General features: G+C 41.4%; 1 protein-coding gene across 1 annotated transcript; it reads right to left on the bottom strand.

Moving 5' to 3' along the window:
- Positions 1–580: 580 nt before the first annotated feature.
- Positions 581–18,339, bottom strand: LOC146663517 (uncharacterized). The gene is made up of 18 exons (XM_085417377.1): positions 18,069–18,339; positions 16,230–16,550; positions 15,823–16,116; positions 15,320–15,625; positions 15,066–15,176; positions 14,297–14,458; positions 13,708–13,938; positions 13,577–13,627; positions 13,233–13,487; positions 12,813–13,154; positions 12,442–12,714; positions 11,476–11,739; positions 9,280–9,380; positions 1,566–6,854; positions 1,280–1,487; positions 1,075–1,154; positions 887–984; positions 581–782 (listed from the first exon to the last, which is right to left on the bottom strand). Exons 1-18 carry the CDS (start codon positions 18,118–18,120, stop codon positions 719–721), a joined length of 8,502 nt encoding a protein of 2,833 aa, XP_085273503.1. The 5' UTR covers positions 18,121–18,339; the 3' UTR covers positions 581–718.
- Between the last annotated feature and the right edge of the window lie 2,457 nt (positions 18,340–20,796).

Genomic DNA, 20,796 nt, shown 5'->3' with positions numbered 1-20,796 from the left:
AATGTCTGAATGATTATATAATAGCATTTAACTGCTTCTGTCATTTAATTCCTTTTTAACCATGCACACACTGTAAAAACACATACATTTTTATAGTATAAGGAACTTCCCTGTCATTTAAACGATTAAATGTGTCACCTGATTACTTTAGTGTACTGCGGGTGAAGCTCTTTATCAGTAGGAAAAGTTGTACAAAAGTTGTCAATGCAGTGGGCTGCATTGAAGTCTTTGTCGTGGCGATTTTGGCTTCCAGACATTATGATTGATACCACTGCTCCAGGAGGTTTAAAACAGTATTCATTATAACATTGTGCACAGCTCTCTGATCTGTTTCTTTTTAGATTCCCCTTTAGTTTTCTACACCGTGCATGATAGGTATGTCAATTCAAACTGTTCTACCATGTTTGAATAGACATTTAGGAAAAGAAATAGAGTAGGGGTTAGAAATGAGTTTATTAGGGTGGCAACTCAGGTTGAACAGTTTGGAGAAGAAATGTTTTCGTGACTGCTCATACAAGGGAACTCGTGTTTCTTTGTTTTGTTTTGTTTTTTTAAATTGAGATTAATTGTATCAACACTGTTTTCATGCAAGAAAGTTTATCTTTATTTTACAAATTACATTGAACAAGTAGGGGACATAAAGAACAATTTCTCAGTACACAAAATTAAAACCATATGTTTATTACATTCAGGTATTTGCACACAGCCATTGAGCTTCTCACTCCTTTGGTGTTTTCTTCAGTTTGGTCTTTAGCTCTGCCATCAGGGGATTTCCAAATCCTCTGTGGACACAGAAGAAAAATAAATAAATAAATTTTTAAAAAGTCAGAAACAGGACGTGTCTTTTCTGGTGACTGTTTTTTTCCCCCCCTTTTGCCATCCTTACCCGGGATGTTTTGGTGGCATCCATTTAGGCTTCTTCGGTGCCTCCTCCTCCTCCTGTGGGGGAGCGTCGTTCTTCTCCTCTGGCTTTGTTTCAGGTTCCTGTGGTAATTCCGTCATTTTAATGATACATATATATATCTTAACTTAAGTGGGAAAAAAAACCAGGTATTTAAACACTCTTAGCAGTACCTGTGACACTGTTTCCTGGGTATTTTCGTCTCTCACTGCCCGCTGTGTCTTTTTTAAAACAGGAAATCCAGCACCGAGCCCTAAGAAAAGCAAACGTGTGAAATTATTTGGAAGTTGTGAAAATAACAGGATATAAAGACCAGAGAAAGTCTTAATAGACTATCAAGACTAAGATATTGGGATTCATGTATCATGAGTGACCTACCAGGGAGTTTTATTCCAATACCTATGCCTCCTAAAGGCACACCTCCAGGGAGTTTGACCGGCAAACGTGAAGATGGTGTAGGTGTGGGTGTGGGTTCCTCCGAGGGCATATGAAGCAGGGAGCGGGGATTTTTAGGTGGCCTTACACGAGGGTTCTTAACAGCAATTCGTGACCTTTGCACAGCAAAGTCCAGCACAGGGCCATCCACCTGTAATGCCCCAAAAGTCTGTTATGAACATTGTTTGATTTTAATCAAAAATTTTTTTATGCCATATAGAAACAATACCTTATTCTCATATTCGATTGTTGGCTCTTCTGCTACCTGGGCCTCGTTTAGCACAGGAAATAAGGATGAATGTGCAGGCTGTGGTCTATTCAGTGTGTCCTTCTCAGGTTCACTTTGTGAGTCACTTTCAGATTCTTCAGACTCAGCGGGTTTGAGTTCATCTGAAGAATCAGACGCGGTTACCTCAAGATGCTCCTCCTCAGCTTCTACCTTCTTGTCATGCGAAGGAGAGCTCTGTGTTGTCATTGTTGTTACATCTGCTTCTTCAACATCCTCATACGCTTTCCGTGATCCACTTTCAGTCTCTAATGTTTCAGCTCTTTCTTCTGCTTTTTCTTGAGATTCCTGGTTCAGATGTGATTGAGCTTCTATATCAGCGACCGATTCTTTCTCTGTCTCGGCTGATTCCTCTGTCAGTAAGTCCTGAGTTTGAGGCTGTCCGATAACTCCAAAGATGTCTGTGGACACGCTAGCCACCAGCTCATGGATCCCCTGGAGTGAGTCAGTGCTCGTTGATTTCAGCAGCTGAGTCTCACTACTCTGAATACACGATTCACTGAGAAACTGGTCCAAAAATCCAGACTCCACAGTTGATGAAGACATTTCTGTGTCACTTACTGCCTCAGATTCCCTACAAATGGCCTCTGCTAGTGACACTTTCTCATTCTCTGTTGATATTTCACCCTCATTTAAAGTGTCTGTTTTGGCGTCCAATAGCTGCCCTGGCTTGGGCTCTTCTTGTCTAATCTCATCAGTGTCCTCTGACATCACCACCTCAATCCACAAGTCAAGGATTTCTTCATCAATTACGTCTTGATGTCCACTGACTGAACTGCCTTTTTCCTCTGATGACGTCACTGGCAAATCCTCTGGTCTGGGCTCGTCAGCTGTTTCAGCTACTATTATTTGTGTCTCACTTATCTCAAGTGCTCTGTGTGGCGACTGATTGTTTATCTCCTGAGTCTCAGAGTGTTGAGATATTTCCAATTCTGCATTCAGAGGAATCTCTTTGTCTCCTCTTTCTGTGATTAGCTCACCTGCAGTTTCTTTAGTTATCTGTAAATCCATTTCATTTAAGGTCTGGATTCCATTTTCTGCTTCCTCCTCTTCATCTTCACAACCCCTTCCTTCTTTTTCAATGGCTTTATCTTGCATTTCAACAGAGGTATCATCAACGGATATAGGCTCAGTTTCAGCTAAGGGTCTCACAAACCCATATTCACTCGTGTCTTCTTGTAAACTTAACGGTCTGCTGATGCTTTGATCCAACTTTATGGCTGCTAATGACTCCTGAATGACGAATCCAACCACTTCTGCTGCTGCAACCGCTTCTCTTGTTTCACCTCCTGTAGATCCTCTGCCACCATCATGCAGCCCTTCTGATCTCCTTTCAGTCTCGTCCACTAAACCAACATGTGTTCCAGTCACCTCTGTCTTCATTGAACTTGTCAGTAATTTTCCTTCTTCTTTGTCAAGTCCCGATTCTTGAATTACTCCTTCAACAAGCTTGCTCTCTGCCTCTAGTTCAAGGTCCGGTGTGCCTTCGTGCTCCTCCACAAACAAACCAAAGCTCGTCTCAGTCTCTTCTTTGCTTTCTTGTTTGTCTTCCATGGACTCCTTCAGCAGTAAATGGTCAGCTCCAGTCCTGCAGTCACTGTTTTCAAGGCTCTCCTGATCTCCGCTCTCCACCTCTTCTGGTAATTGAGTTGCCGGGATTTCCTCACAATCTCCTGCTTCCAGGAACCTTTGTGTTGTATTTTCATCGGCCCTCCGAAGCTCATTGTTATATTTGGAAACTCCCTCTTGAATTTCCTCACACGTTGGAGTATTTAGTTCCTGCAGCACGGCACACTGGCCTTCACTGATCCCCGGGAGAGTGTTTTTAAATTCTTCGTCTGTTTCCTGCGTCGTTTCGCCTTTGGGCTTTACTGTAACTGAGGTGCTTGAATCTATAATTTCGTTGTAAAATTCTTCGGTGTAGGATTCACTGGAGACGCTCTCCTCTTTTTCTTGGTCTTGATCAATGAGTCTCTCTTCTGAAATATCTGTTACTGTCACACCGGCCTGCCTAGTTTTGGTCTGCACTCCTGGGACTCTCATATCCTCCTCGTATTCATCTGTGAATCCAGCTGTGTGCAGCTGTGAAGCAGTCTTCAGTGCAGCTTCTTTACCGGATAAATCATATTCAGTTAAAAGATTTTCTCCTTCAGTGTCTTCTGCTTCTGTTCCGATGTTCTCGTCCAGATCTGGCACTTCTGTTGTCTCGTTGACGGCAGGCCGCTCTGTCTCAACCCACTTCTCTTTCTCACCTTCATCATTTTCACTGCTATGAGTCATTGCATAAGATTTTGTGATAACAGTGAGCATAACCACTGATGTATCTGGCTGGTCTCCAAAAGCTGAGAGCTGATTTTCAGCTTGACTTGTTTTCTCCTCTGACTTGATTACATTTTGAGAGTCCAGTTGTAGCATAATATCACAGGCTTCTGATTCTAAACCTTGATCATCTTCATGCTGCATTTTATCATCTTCCTTTAACTCAGTTTCTTTAATGTTATCTGTCATTGGATGATCTTCCAGTGTCATTACATCATTTTTCTGTACCTCTGCCTCCTCTTCTGGACTTACATCTGTACCTATGCACACTTTCACCTCAGTGTCGGTTTTATCATTGTCGTCTGCTGCCTCAACAGTTTCTGGCTCTAAATCTTGTTCATCTTCATGCTGCAGTTTATCATCTTCTTCCTCTAATTGAGTTTCTTTGCTTTCATCCTCTCTTGGATGTTCATCCAGTGTCGCTGTATCAGTTTTCTGTAACTCAGCCTCTGTTTCCTGCTTGTGATCATCCAGTACTGGACTTATATCTGTAGTTTTGCACAGTTGGACCTCAGTGCCCTCTGCTCCTAACTGCTGTTCATCTTCATAGTCTGTTTTATCATCTTCTTCTGGTGCTTCAGTGTCTTCTACTTCTAAATCTTGTTCATCTTCATGCTGCATTTTATCATCTTCTTCCTCTAACTGGGTTTCTTTAGTAATTTCATCCTCTCTTGGATGTTCATCCAGTGTCACTGCATCATTCTTCTGTACTTCAGACTCTATTTCCTGCAGGTGATCATTATCATAATCATTTAGGCTTAAACTTGTGCTAATGCACACTTTTATCTCAGTGTCTTCTGCTTCCAAATCTTGTTCATCTTCATGCTGGATTTTATCATCTTCTTCTTCTAATTGAGTTTCTTCAGTAATTTTATCCTCTCTTGGATGATCATCCAGTGTCACTGCATCATTCTTCTGTACTTCAGACTCTATTTCCTGCAGGCGATGGTTATCATCATCATCGGGACTTAAACTTGTGCTAATGCACACTTTTATCTCAGTGTCTTCTGCTTCGAAATCTGCATGATCTGTTTTTTCATCTTCTTCCTTTAAGTTGTCTTCTTTGAACATTTCATCTTCTATTGGATGATCTTCCTCTAATTGAGTTTCTTTGCTTTCATCCTCTCTTGGATGTTCATCCAGTGTCGCTGTATCAGTTTTCTGTAACTCAGCCTCTGTTTCCTGCTTGTGATCATCCAGTACTGGACTTATATCTGTAGTTTTGCACAGTTGGACCTCAGTGCCCTCTGCTCCTAACTGCTGTTCATCTTCATAGTCTGTTTTATCATCTTCTTCTGGTACTTCAGTGTCTTCTGCTTCCAAATGTTGTTCATCTTCATGCTGCAGTTTATCATCTTCTTCCTCTAACTGGGTTTCTTTGGTTTCATCCTCTCTTGGATGTTCATCCAGTGTCACTGCATCATTCTTCTGTACTTCAGACTCCATTTCCTGCAGGTGATCATTATCATAATCATTTAGGCTTAAACTTGTGCTAATGCACACTTTTATCTCAGTGTCTTCTGCTTCCAAATCTTGTTCATCTTCATGCTGGATTTGATCATCTTCTTCTAATTGAGTTTCTTCAGTAATTTTATCCTCTTTTGGATGATCATCCAGTGTCACTGCATCATTCTTCTGTATCTCTGCCTCTCCTTCGTACGTATGAGCCTGATCTTCTGGACTTATATCTTTGATACTTCGATACACGTTTATCTCTGGGTCTGCTTCTAAATCTCGCTCTTCTTCATGATGAAGTGTATCATCTTCTTCATTTATTTGGGTGTCTTTGATAATTTGGTCCTCTCTTGGATGATGATCTGGTGTCACCGTATCAATCTTTTGTACTTCTCCTTCTCCTTCGTGCACGTAATCCTCCTCTTTTGGACTTTTTGTCATGCATACTTTGAACGCGTTGTTTTCTGCTACCAAATTGTCATCATCACAGTGCATGTTGTTATATTCCTCTCTTACTTCAGTGGCTTCTGCTTCTGAATCTTCTTCCTTTTCATGATCTGCTTTAGCATTTTCTTCCTTCAGCCGGGTTTCTTTAACAAGTTCCTCCCTTCCTGAATGATCATCCAATAACACTGCATCATGCTCCTTTACCTCTCCCTTTCCTTTCTGCATGTGATCCATATCATCTGGACTTATACCTGCAGCTATGCATGCTTTTACCTCAGTGTTTTCTGCTTTTAACTCTCGCTCATCTTCACTGCGCAGTTTATCATCATTTTCTTCTTTTCTCAAAGTGTCTTCTGCTTCAAGGTCTTCCTTCTCTTTATCATGGGTTTGATCCTTTTCTCCTTTTACTTGGGTTTCTTTTATTTTTTCCTCCTTTGTTGGATGATCACCGGGCAACCCTAATCTCACTGTTGCATTCTCAGCATCAGTTTCCTCCTCAGTTGTTTCTTGGCATGTTGCAACCTCGGACAAATTTTGTGGTCCAGAAGCGGCATGTTCATGTTCATCATTTCCAGGCCCTGCAAGTCCTGCACAAGTGGGCATTTTTTCGATCTCCATCGTGTGTCGTTCGTCTTCTTTTGCTCTTGAATCATTTGAATGATCATTTCCTGTCTTGTCACGCTGTTCCTCTCTCTTGCCCTCACCATCCTCTTTGCTCTCGTCGACTTTTCTCAGCTGGGTTTTGTACTGCATGTTTTCTTCATCAACCCCTAAGTCGATTTCTGTGGTGCAAAGTTCCCATTCGACAACGGGGCGAGACGAGCTCAGCAGAGAGGATGTTGCGACAAGCTGCTCCTCCTCGACACCTTCTCTGCTACTGTCACCCTCTGTTGAGTCAGAGGGAGGGTGCTTGATTTCAGCTGGAGATTCCTGATTTGTGTTTGGGTCATTGTTGACAGTGTCAGCGGGCTGTGGCCTGATGAATCTGTTTACAGCTCCAGTTATGTAGTACTAAGAAAAAAAGGAAGGAAAAAGAAATTTGCATTATGTAACACTTTAATTTGCAGCATCAATAAAATCCAACAAAAGACAAAAGTGTGAATATATTTGTTTTCCCCGCATTGATTTATTTTCAGTCATTCCAGGTAGTTTGTATAGCCCATGTTTTTTTTGGTTTGTTTTTTTAAAAGATGCACAAGTAGCATTTAAAGACTCTTAGTGTCACTGCATTCAAGGCTATTTACACAACAGTTTCTTTCCAGCTTTGCAGAAACTTCGTGGAAGTCTTTTCCTGTTTCAGCACCACAATACTCCCATGCACAAAACACAGCCATGAACAGGAAGAACCTGACCAGCCTCCATGGAATCCTGACTTCATTGATTATAAGTTACATTAGCTGCTAATGTATTAAAGTAAAAAGAAAAATTCAATGTAATAGACTTTAACCCTGTCAGTGCCCACCCCCCCAAAAACAAACAAACAAACAAACAAACAAACAAACAAACAAACAAACAAACAAACAAACAAACAAACAAACAAACAAACAAACAAACAAACAAACAAACAAACAAACAAACAAACAAACAAACGAAAGAATTGCATAAAAATGAGAATAAGAATTATTTGTATTATTTTTGTTTCATTTGTTAAGATGTCCAACAAACACTCCTGTTAAAAAAAGAAAAGAAAAATCATGGTCCATTCTTTACAGGATTGACCAAAACACAAACATTTTATAAATACAACATGGCAAACATAAAGCATTTAGTTTACGCTGAGAAACATCTGCATTTATTTCAACTTATGTCTTTTTGAGGATCTCATGATATTTTCTTTGTTTAGCTGTTTCTTTTATCTCCAACTTCCCCATATTTGTCTGTTGTAGCTGGTGCACACTGTTCACCAACTACTTGCTGGTGAACACACTTCACCAGCAAGTAGTTTGATTGTATTAAGATTTGTTTGTGGGCATCATGTCCTTTATTGGACACAGAAGTGCACACAATAGACTCAGAAGTGGGAAGAAGGAGTGTGAGTAAGCAGACTCAAACCCAAGCACCTAGAAAGGAGACTCAAGCCTCCAGAATATGGGTCACCTGTTCAAACTGGTGAAACAGGCTTTAAAACATCAGAATCTGTTTATTTTCATTGTATATCACCAAGTGTCACAATGGCTATCGAGACCAGCTGTCAGGCGACTAAACTGTGACAATAACTACCTGCCACGTCTGAAAAGCAGGTTGATGAGAGAAGCGAGAGCGGTTTAAAAGCAGATGTGAGTCCAAAATAAAGAGATGAAAGGAGCTGAATTTTTTTTGTAGATGTCATGTGAACTGTTATTAGTTGATGTGGGTTCATCACTACCAGAAATGTGAAATAATTAAACATCCAATCCAATTATATTTTAATCTAACCTAAAAAACAGAGTTTCATGAATTGCTGTATGAAGCAGCAAAGCATGGCACAGCAATAAAACAATAAAAACAGTGATGAAGACAAAGTAAGAACACAGCACTATCATTCTGGGTTAAAAGCCAAGTAGTTTAAATTAGTTTCAACGTGTGTTTTAAAAAAACAGGCAACCAGCGGGAAATCCTAACATGGACAGACAGATAATTCCAAAGTCTATGGCTGTGATAGATGAAAATAAAAAACCCAAACAAACAAAATCCCCAAACAGGAAACATAAATCAGTGCACCCTAAGCAGAAGTGAACAACAATAACAGCAGGACTCTGAAATTTAAACCCAGTAAATGGTACACCTGCGTTTCCTGTTTGTAAGACTGTCTCCTGTGTAATAACAGTCTCAAACAGTCATTGCGCTCCGGGATGCACTGTGAGGAATCTCACTAATGCTGCAACTGCAAGGAGCGCACATATTACAAGGATCAGTTCTCAGAAAGAACTGCAGACAGTCTCCAGCTGATGACCAACAGAGCAATCAGATCTCAAACGTCTGCTGTGATCTATAATCATAATCTCTCAATCAGCATCCAGCAGGTTAATGTGCACTTTGAAGGAGAAAAGGTTTCAACAGTTAATAAAGGCTTCTGTCTAAAACAGAGAAGCTGTTCCAACAGATGGACAAAAGATTTCTTTGAACTGTTAAGCTTTGATTTGCACTTAATGTTTTTACTTTTGAAGAATTACTTTATTTGAACCTGTCCAGGTTCAAATAAGCATGGAGAAGACTTCTTTGTCTTGGACGTGAACATGCCAGTGATTCACAGACATCCCCTCTCTCTCTCCCTCTCCCCGAGAAAGGGAGGGGGTAAGCAGAGACATTGCGTAGGCGGATATGCGTGGAGAGAGAGAGACCCACTGACACACAGGAAGAGAGACTATTTACATCCACGTTTGACGGACTTAAAAGTTTAAAACACAAATCTTTCGTTTCGTTACAGGTTTGGATTGAAATGATGACGGCTTCTCACCCAGACTGTCCACAAAGTTCTCTCCATGCGGGACACGGGACTTTCAGGGTCCATCCTTACGCTTCCTCCTTGGTCACTCTCTGACCATCTGACGTGACGTTCTCGTTATTAAAAAAAAATCATGGACAAACCAAAGCACTGTGTCACTTTAGTTTCCCCCCCCCTAAGCGGTCTTTGCAACCAGGCAGAAAGTCAACAAAAAGTTGCAGCCAAGCGCGTCCAGGATGGAAACACATCAGCTGTTAGTGGCCGTTCACTTCCTCCCCCTAGAACTGACATATGTCCGGGGTATGATAATGAGGAAGAGACAGATTAACACACACATTCACACGTTAACATAAGAAGACGCGTTGCAGACTTTGCGGATGTGAATAATGAGCATAGCCACAGGAAAAAAAAAGTTCGTAAAACTCTGTGACAGATACCGAAGCGCTGCTCTGAAACGGCGCTGCCAGGATCCACCTGAGAACACGCATTCATGATTAAATGACTGAGACCGCCACATATATAAGCACATGTTTATTGTTTGCATGAATACATTAATGAAATGGAACACAGAGGATACTTTTTGACTGAATTAGACACCATTCAAAGAGACCCATAAACCAAGACAGAGTCATTATTTTCACAAGTTACAAAAATAAATCATAAGGCATATGCACGAGCAATAAAATATTTCTGAAGATAGCTTCTTGATTTTATGAATCTTCTTTTTGTGCATCATAAATGGGTGACTTCACCAGCCAGTTGTTGCTGAGTGCTGCATATGAAGGATAATAATACAATGCCTTTTATGGGTACATAGAGAGCTGTGCAAAGTCTCAGAAATAGCTCCAGCTGATGCGATATGAGTCAGCTGATCGCCGCAAGTCTTAAAAAACAAACAAAAAAAAAAAAAAACCCAACAAAAAAACATCTGGGGGCGTGAAGGTGGCCTGTTCCAAACCACCAACCCCCTCCCCCCGCTCATGACACACTGTAGAGTCAGGTCAACTGAGCACGAATGAGTCACATTGGCATTAGAAAAGAGCATGTCCCAAATTTGGTTTCATCTGATTTTAGCTTCTTAAAAAATACCTTATTTCCAGTGACGTCATTGACCAATTGGACGTGACTCACCTCTAAGTTCCATTATTAAGCAGATATCTCTTAGTGAAAATGTTTTTAGCCCTTCGTACTGTCACCATCGAATCAAATGCTCACAAAGTCACAATTATTCTCACTTTTCATTTGGTTTGTAACTCTGGGGCAAATTTTAGGGCTCTGTTATTTTTTATATAGAACGATTTCTAATGGTAGTTAAGCAGCTGTTTATGTTTTTATATGTAGGAAATAATATGCAATTTCTACAACATGGAAGATGTGGAAGTAAGATAACCGTTATTTTTACAATCAAAGAACTGAAACGGTGCGCTGCAGTATCTACGGGGAGGCTGTTAACATATTTGCAGCAGAAGTAGCTGCTCTATGAACTGAAAGGCAGAAGCTGCAAGCTAAAGAACTAAGAAGTTATATATTTATTGGGCTCAGCCGCACAACACCTCCTCGCAGCACTGCGGAGGCGGTGCTGCTGTGGTCAAGAGTGGAGAGTAAAAAAACAGAAAAGAAAAGCCCAGCGTCAAAGCAGAAGTGCCTTTTAAAACGAGAAGTAATTTCCGATACGTCGGTTGACCAACAACAGATATCTCCTTTGCATGAGGCTTGCTGCAGTAACATTTTCTAATAACTCATTATCACGAGAGCCTTGAAAGACTAGAATATTTAGCTTTTATTTCAAAACGCTGATTAAAGCTAATCAATTACTGTTGTAACATTATTTGTAAAAAAAAAATTAATATTTGTAAAAATAAGCAGGAAGGAAAAAATAAAAGGATGTCAGAGTAAGAATAGACTAAGAATATAAATAAATGCATGATCACATCATAAACTGTGTCAGTAATAGTTCATATTTCCTGAGGGGATAAATATTAGATACATCATAATAGAAATAGACTGATGCAGGACTTTCATGCAGTGGATGAATTCTCCTCATTGGGCTCTGGAAGAGGAAAAGAGCAAAACATGAGAAAAACTCTCCCCTACTCCATGTGATCGAATTAGCCTCTTCCTGTACGGATAGATAACAGCAAGTACTCGATAAGTGATTCTCTGGCCTTACTGAGGTTACTTCAACAGGAGAAGGGCTTAAGTGTTCACCTGTCCATGTCCGGTAAACAGGAAGCTTGAGAGCAGGGTGCGTGATCTCCACGCAGACTCTCAGACGTGCCCTCTCGTTTTCTTTGAGAACCCTGCTCAAGTTGACCTTATTGATGTGCAGCGCGCTCGGGTCGTCCTCTCCGTCCTTCTCGCCGTCTGACGTCGAGTCCTCATCCCTGTCTATGGTGTTATTCTCCTCATCCACGTTTTCGTCGATGTACTGTATTCCTTCGATGTCAGGGTCTGTGACTGCCGCTTTTGTTTCTGAAAAGTGATGAAAGTTCAAAAAACACATACAGAGCTGTATATTTTTGCTTTCTTACGATCACCCTCGCTTGTAAAATGAAAGTGGACATTTTAATGCACACCAAAGAAAGATTTACTTCAGTGTTTATTTTCCTTTAAAAATAATCCTAGGGGATAGCGTTCCACGTTTAGTCTACCAGACCATAGACAGTAGAAAGCATTCAGACTTTCAGCTTTCCAGGTGTATGTAAACTGCATTCTATCCGACGGCCAGCAGATGGCGACAGTTGCATGGCAAAAAGAATAAAATTGAGTCTGTTTCGTATATTTTGGTCACAATATGGAGGATTATCTATGATATGAAAAGCTCATTGTCTAATGAGCTGTCAGTCCCAGATCATTAGCCAGTGTGGGTGTAGTTTTAAACTCAAAACCATCAGAAAACAGTGGGTTCCATCTGTATTTTATACCATCTTTGACTCTAAGAAAGGTTACAACTGAATTTGTCCTATCTATCTATCTATCTATCTATCTATCTATCTATCTATCTATCTATCTATCTATCTATCTATCTATCTATCTATCTATCTATCTATCTATCTATCTATCTATCTATCTATCTATCTATCTATCTATCTATCTATCTATCTATCTATCTATCTATCTATCTATCTATCTATCTATCTCCTTTTACGTGTAGATATTTATGTATCTCAGTACTTATTGCATATCCATTTGTTTGTCTCTTCAGCGGTTCGTTTGTCTGACTCGGTTGGCTTGTGGACATCTCCAGGGCACACACGCTTTTCATTTCTCTTTGTCCATCATCTCCGATCTCCTCCGTCTCATTGGACACCAGTGGCAAGAGCGTGGGTCCTCCTGCTGACCACTGTAACTTGGCCTTTGGGTGACCTCCCTTCAACAAGAGGGAGAACACACCAATGCCTTCGCTGCTCCAGCAGACTGAGATTGATGGAGGAATGGATGGAGCGACTGAGGAACAAGGGATACAGATAGTTACCGTTGGAACATCCTTGAGACTTTAATCGTGCAGTTTAAAAAGCAGGTAAAAGTGCGTCAGTCAGTCCTACCAATGTCAGCATTTCTCCAGTGTTTCTCAACAGGATCCTGTAGGGAACAGTGTCTCACTCTACAAATAATCCCTCCTCTTTTGTCGATTTTCTCCTGATTTGTTGCCCTTCTCTTCAGAGTGGCTGTCGCCCTGTAGCGTCTGGGTTCAGTCTGTATGGGGCCCCATATCTCTCCTCCCTCTATCACCTCCTCCTCTCCATCATCTTGCTCTCCCTCCCTGAATCTAAGCCAAGTCACTGAAATGTTCGGAGGGTAGAAATCTGTGATTTCACATCCTAGAGTTTGATCTTGGGAAATGGTGGAGCTGACAATTTCAGACACGCACGGCCTCCTGATGAATCCTGTTTGGGATCAAAATAAAAAAATAATCTTTGATTTTTCAACATTTCCCCCATTCCCTCCTCATCCCTCATCCTTACCTCTGGTCTCCCGGGTGATGGGCTGCTTCAGGGCAATGTGGTGGACGCTAACCCACACTTTAGTTGCTCCTTTCTCCAGTTCAGCGCGGGGAAGTTTACACTGGCTGTAGGCTGAAAAGAATCCCTCCGAATTGGGCCGAGGGGAGGACGATGCCTGGGACGCCACGGGGCTGAGCTCACCGCCCTGGCAGAACCAGCGGAAAGTGATGACGTCTGGATGGAAATGGGATGCTCGGACTGTCAGGCTGATGACATCTGGAAGATGGAAATGTCATCAATGGTAGCCTCCTGCAAACAGGTTAACTTTAAATATGCAATACAAAAGGATAGTCTTCTTGAATTACCCGAGTCTCTTTGTGTTTCTGCCAGCTGTATTTCTGACACCTCAGGAGGAGCTGGGCAACAAAACATACAAGTGATTCAGCTGCAGGACTTACAAAAATAAACTGAATAATAGAAAAAAACATGTTCTTACACAGAACAGTGAACTTCTCTGACACCCTCTCCTCCACGATCTTGTCCTTGCCTATGTAGGACACCTGGCACTTAAACACAGCACCCTTGTGGATTGAAATCTTGGGGATGAAGGTGAGCGAGGAGATCAGCTGTTGAGTGCCGTTTTTGGACGAGTGCAGCGGCCCCTGAGTGTGCAGCTTGTAGTAACCCATTTCACCTCTGGAGGGCAGCAGAGGACCTTTCTCTGACACTGGGGAGGTGAGAGTTAGACCATAGGGTAGATGGATGGTGATTAGGGGGTTACAGAGGCAGTTAAAGTTAGCTTTGGAAGTCCCTGTGAGTGTTAGGTGGTCAATTGTTAGATCAACGTGTTAAAGAGGGGGAAACAGAGGACGTTAAAGGGTGTTTGCGAGAAAAATCCAACATGTGTAGCACCAACACTTGCATTTCATTTCCCCAGTTCCCTAAACAACCAGCTTCCATCACCAAAAATTGCTTTAAAGATTGATTCTGCTGTGCTTTAAATATGTGTAAATTAATTCCTTCATTCAAACAATAAGTGTAACAGCTGGAGCACAGAAAAAAAAGGAGAATGCGACGCATCCTACCTGCGAGGGAGTTGTCAAAAATAGGGGTGTCATTGAGAAACCATGCGGTCTGCACCTGGTCCACCCTCCTGCCTTCAATGCTCAGTGACACCCTCCCCTTTTGACCTACTATCACTCGGGGAGGGAGGATGATCCCTGACACGCTGAGAGATTTCTGTTTCTCTGAGCAGGGTCACAAGCAATTATAAAATAAGAGACACTGAGAGAGAGAGAGAGAGATAAGGTGATATATTCACATACAAATATGCCTTTAAATTCCTTATCTACAGCTCCACACTTGGAGTAAGGTGAATAATGCCATAGTGAACATCAGTGGATTAAAATGTCTTCATGCAAGCACAATCATTCGCGTAAGGAAATCCCAGAAATTTGGATGAGTGGTGAAAACACAGCATTCAGATGAAGAGATTCAACTCTTTGGTGTTGGTGGACCTTTTTTTGATAAAGATCAGAATTCAAAAGGGGGCGCTGTTGTGTTGTAATGCTTTTAGCTTTTCTGTAAGGATGAAGCTTACTTGGAAACTACAGTGGGAGAAAATGACAAACGTGAAGTCACGCTCTTATTATTCAGAACTTTTTCAAGGCTTTTCTCGAGTATGTGTATTTTCCGAGACTAAAAAAACTACAACTTCCTCCTCTCTAAAGGTTTTGTACAAATTTAGTTCCTCCTTAGTCACAAAGGACAAAAATAGACTTTGCCTTATTTCTTCAATCCCTTGAGTATCACAAATCTCCTGCTGCAGTTACTGCGTGGTGAGCTCTGACTCACCATCTCTTCTCCTCCAAGAAAAGCCAAAGCAAAGCAGGAAGACCAGCACTATAGAGATGCACATCATAGCCACGGCTGCTTTGGCCGAGTTATTCAGCACTGGGGCCTCATCTAAGAGGAAGCAGAGAGAGATATTTATCAGATGATTCAAAGAAGGACCGGCAGTAAGAAAATAATCCAAGCAATTTTTAGTCAAAGCATTGTGTTACTTCATTATGATCTTGTGAATTGCACATTGAAAAACTGGGTCATACTCTGAGGATCCAGCTTGTCCAGGTATGCTGAGCTACTGACGGGATTCACTAAACCAGGCTGGTTCATGGCACACTCCACCTTGCCACGCTGTGCCCTCTGCTCGGGGCTTAAAGTATAGTAGCGTCTGGTTCTGTAACTCCCATCTGGTTTCTGCTCAGTGACAGGCAGGTCAGGGAGGGTTGTGCCATTTTGATACCAGGACACAGACACTTCCTCTGGGTAGAAACTCTCCACGTCGCAGTAAAGAGTAAGAGGAGAGTTTTTGGAGGTTGTCGGCAGGACAGAAAGCCTAAGAGTGGAAGGACCTGAAGAAGGGTAAAGAAAGTATTTTTTAAAAAAGCTTGTGGTTTGTCACAGGCTTCATCAGATTAAAGGTTTTAAAGAACAGAAGTGACGTTATGGAGTGATAGAGGATGTAATATTAGAAATACTGTGAGAAATACTGACAGGCCATGAGGCATTAAGGCCACTAATATGGAAACAGTGACTCTCAGTGACTCACGGGTGATACTGAGCTGAAAATCCAGCTCTTGATAGTTTCCACTGTGTGAGACTTTGCAGCCAAAGGTCACATTCTGGTCCTCATGGGAAGGATAGAAGGTCAGGTTGCCCACAGCCCTGTAGTACCCATCTGGGGTCAGTTCAACTTCAACCTGGTAGGGAGGTTGAATCACTTCTCCCGCTCTGGTCCAGGAAAAAGAGACAGGAGGAGGGTAGAAACCGTCTGCATGGCATTTAAGCTGGGTCTTAGTGTCCAGCACCACCCACTGATGAGGAACTGAGAGAGTGGGAGATGCTGAAGGGGATGGGGGGAGAAGAAGAAATTAAATTGAGCTTAATTTTTAGATTCAGATGTGATCATAGGTGAGAAAAAGGAATCAAAACCACGAGAACAGAAACAAGACGTACCGATGATACTAAATGTAACGTTGCTGTAGTGCAGAATAGTAAAGTTGTAGCTGATGGTGCATTCATACATCCCCTGCAGGTCAAGACTGGCTTTGAGGACGACCAGCGAGAAGTCCCCATTGACGAAGTCAGCGTTGTCCCAGCTGAAGCCTTCCTTTATTTGGGTTGCTGCTTTTTCAAACGAGGCAATTTCAGAGCCATTTTTTATCCAGCTGACTGCGATCAGAGACTGGTTTATGTTGTCCCCCTCAGCAAAGAGCGTCACGTTGCAGGGGAGGGTTGCGTTTGTATTTGGACTGGCCTGAATTTCACTCGAAGACACTGAAAGTAGAGAGAGATGGACGGAAAAAAACAAAACGGGAATCATTAAGGCTCCTTACTTCAACACATGAGGGCTTGTAAGATGCAATGTGCCCTTTTTTGTATGGTTGGGTCTGCATTTCAGGAACCCCCACACCACCACCAAAAAAAACTATGTTACAGACAATACTATGTTATGATCAAAAGTTGTTACATATTCAATAAATGTTTCCAGTGCACTTGGTAAGAAGTGCCATGACTTCTTGAGTTATTGGGTTGTTTTTTTGTTTAACTCTTGTCGTGTAACATTTGTGAAACAACTTCTTCTTTAGAAAGAAGAAATATCACAATCTTCCTCTTACAACTGGAAAGGTTGCCGCGAAACTGACTGACAAACTAGTTACATGACCTTATGGCATTTTCCTGTTTTTGCTGATGCAAAACAGAACCATTTGAGTTCTTTTAAAAACGAAAATAACCCAGGACTGCAAACATGCACCTTGTACATATATTGTTTAGTGGAAGATACAAAATTGTCTTTCTAATGTGTTTGACTTAATTATGTAATAAATGTCATTAGAAAGCACCGAGAACAAAGTAAAACCGTAAAAGCAAATAGCTGTCTAAGGCTGGACAAATAACACTTGTCCAGTTTGTTGACTTAAATTAAATGAACAGTGAATACATTCTCTCTTTTCATCCCTGAGAGTAAATCAGTAATCTGACTACACTTTATTGATTCAGTGCAAATACAAGGCCTTTAAGACAGGCCCGGCCATCCAATCAGCTTAATTAGTAACTAGTACAATAAACACTTCTTGGCAGGTGTAACACAAAGCGGTGGAAAAATTTCCATCAGCATGAAGCGCTTATTTACGTTTCTCGCTAAATGACGGGTCGATCAAAGCAGATTAACAAGCAACCTAAGAATGGAGGTCAAACTGTACTGTTGACGCTTTTGACAGGCTATTTTTGAAAAGCACCTCGAATCAGTTAATAGCAAACTTCGTGCTGATGCACCAAAGAGGAAGAGGTTATTTTTCGTTTATACTCACTGATGTCACTTTAAGTTCGACATGGTGGAGAGAGACTTATATTGCATTACCAGGTTTATATTACATATTTTCTAGAAGTTAAGCTGTGATGCATTGTGTCTGATGGGCTGTTAATACTGTGCCACTTCCACTTAATAAGCGGCTGAACTTCACCAGACATTATAAACCCAACAGCCGCATTAGGCAGCACTGGCCACACTGGCCTATAAAGAAAACAACAAAAGCTACATGAATATTAAAAATCACTCACGTCTCACTTCACATACTGTCATATCGCACCGTTACATACACTGTAACTTAATCCAGGAATCAACACAACATAAAGGTCAGGTGGATGCTCACAATGTCTAACACTTAAGGTCTTTAATATGCACCATCCATACTAAAAGATTCACTTATAGCCCACCTGAGGTAGCCCACCTCATACCTTGTCATCAGCCAGAGTAAGATCAGTGCCGCCTCTGTAAACATCCATAATACTCACCATGCTTTATCAGAGTCAGGAGGACAACATAGGCGAGGACTTTACACTGCATGGCTGGGCTTGTCTTGAGACCGACTTCTTATCATCAGGTCCTTTTCCCTGTCTTATATAGAGCTACGAGGTGACAGTGGGCGGGATTGTCCTGCAAGTCGGTGAAATAAGAAATATCGTTCCTGGACCTCGGGAGTGAAAGGAGGCCCTTGATATGTGTACGTTCCTCCAGAAGCAAGCAAGGCCTGGAGAGCAACAGGGTGGAAACGGGAGAGAGGAAAAAAGGAGGGAGATGTGCAGGGACGCACAAATGGGGAAACTGGTCACTTAAAATTCAGACGGGCCTCAGGCCAAGGTTTCGGGGCTACTTTACATTGGTGCAGTGTTGCCACGAACAAACAGAGTGAGTAATCCCACTGAGTTTATGTGGGCAAACACTCAGGCGAGACTACAACTCTTTTCTGTCTGTGGGAGGGTTCGGGTGCCGATGCATTTTGCGGAGAAAAGGAGGTTCTTTTATGCCCCTCTGTACAAGCCCCCCTGTCTCTTCAGTCAGCTCCTCTGATAATATTTAACCAGAACAAGCGCTTGATGTCTGAAGAGAACAAAAGGTGTTATCTAGTCAATCCCCCCTCTTAACAGTCATTAACTTGATTAGGAGTTTAAATTGTTTGACTTTGCACTTTAATTGGTCTTAACACGCACATCAGTCAAGGGTTAATTTCTGATCCAGAGGGGATGTGCGTCACTGAGCTGAAGTAGTCAGTCAGTATTTTTCTGCTGTACTTTGTATGAGGAGGAAACAAAAGCAAGAACTGAAAGTGTGATTAATGTGACCCAAATCCTTGTTCGTCTTGAACCTGTGCTCACATCCAGCTCTTTGTGACTGAACTTTGTGTTTTCTCTTCTTGACACGCTCGCTGCTTTCATCAGGCTGGAAGATTGAGTGAAAAGGAGGGGCATGTGAATCTGGGCCAGCTGATCGAAGGAATGAAGTTATTTAACTACTGTGAACATTTTGCTTTTGTCTCATTGATGCTCTTATTCAATATGTGACCATGACGTCAGCAAAAACCTTTGAAGCTGAAGTATGAGGAAAATAAGTTTATGATTTGAATACAAGGTAGAAATAAAAAAAGATGTCAGCTTTATAAAGGCCTTTATGGTTTGTGTGTGATTATTAAAACAACACACATTCCCAGCTTGTCAGAACTTCTATAATTAAGAATCATTATCAAGACATACTCAATGATTTGTTTGTTTCTGGGTATCTCAGCAACCATTTCTTCTGTTTCAAGAAAACAGCCCGAAGCTTCCAATATACCCTCTGCAGTGGTCGCTTCGCTCAGAGCCTCGCTGTCGTCACACAGATGCTGTCATCCAAGGTGTAAGAAGCCGCTGCAGTATTGTCCTAAACGATAGGTGTCGCCATTTAGTCAATAGTGGAGAAAACGTGCTAACAGGGAGCATAAGAAGTTAAAACCAGGAGCCAAGACTTTGTTAAGTGTCAAGTGTTGTTTTGCAAATTTCTTTCCACAAACTCAAGCTCCTAAACATATACAACATCTCACTCTGTGTATTTGTACATCTCTGAGCTTCTGTGCAGGATTATTCTTAAAATGGTGGTAATAACTGGCATGATCTGGACTTAAAAAGGCAATATTTGCCTGTCAGTTTGTTGTAGCTTAATAATATCCTAGATTAATAAAGTTATTCAGTTATTCAGAAAGGTGTTTAGAAATGCATTGGTGGTGGCGTTTAGGAAAGACTACTGAGTGTTTTAGGCCTGAAACTGGTGTTGCAACTTCCATTGTGGGAGGTCACAGGGTGAAAGTGCAGCAGTATAAAGAAACAGGTGTGCTGCATTTTTAACCCAGGACAAAATTAGAGCACTGCTTCCGAATGCACACAGCAAGTATTTTTTTCCATTAGATCTATTCTCTTCCTGTCAATTTGAAGGAGGAATGCATAGGAGGAAATGACGGTACTGAACGTGCCAATAATAGTCATTACATGCTGTCACAGCAACATCTCCAGTGTTAAATTAACACTTTTGACAGTGTTATATGTTTAAAAGTAACCTAGTCAGTTTTGAAGATTAACAAAGACTAACACTGAGCAGTGCTGATTTTCTAACACTGGACTATTTCTAACATTTTGAGTTATTTTCCAGTGTTAGAAAATCAGCACTGCTCAGTGTTAGTCTTTGTTAATCTTCAAAACTGACTAGGTTACTTTTAAACATATAACACTGTCAAAAGTGTTAATTTAACACTCAACAGTGTTGTATTTAACACCCAGAGGTATGGAACCATATAGACACTCTCTAGTGTTAATTTAACACTGGAGATTTTGCTGTGAATGTGTGGTTACATTTCTAGCGAACTGTATGACAGGTTATGGCGTAAGCTAAGGCATAGGGTTTCAGATAGGTTTGTGGATAGGTTGACAAAATTTACATTACCTAGACCAAAACAGGCCACTGTGGACTTGTGGACATATGAAAACTATAACCAGTTAACCTCAGTGGTGTGTACAGAAAGTCTTAACTACAGACACCGACCCCTTGTTGATGTCTTCCATTTATTTGCCCTGCAAATTATAGTCTTTGTTTTCCTGCTCTCACTCAGGCTTATGCAGACATGACTGCTGTGTATAAGTAACCCAAAAGAACTTAGATGTAACAATTTCTTGATTGAAAGTTGTACATTTGTTTTGTGGATAAAGCTCATAAGGT

Source organism: Rhamphochromis longiceps, linkage group LG8 (genome assembly GCF_057381845.1).
Source record: "Rhamphochromis longiceps isolate RC_006_pf linkage group LG8, R_longiceps_female_GT1.1, whole genome shotgun sequence".
NCBI lineage: Eukaryota > Metazoa > Chordata > Actinopteri > Cichliformes > Cichlidae > Rhamphochromis > Rhamphochromis longiceps.
This window is presented reverse-complemented; position numbering and strand designations above follow the sequence as displayed.

Coding starts and splice junctions, on each gene's coding strand:
- LOC146663517 (XM_085417377.1), bottom strand. CDS start 18,120: ATGCAGTGTAAAGTCCTCGCCTATGTTGTCCTCCTGACTCTGATAAAG. Junction 15,626..15,822: donor TTTTCAGCTCAGTATCACCC/GTGAGTCACTGA, acceptor ACCCTTCTTCAG/GTCCTTCCACTCTTAGGCTT. Junction 13,628..13,707: donor AGAGAAGTTCACTGTTCTGT/GTAAGAACATGT, acceptor TTTGTTGCCCAG/CTCCTCCTGAGGTGTCAGAA.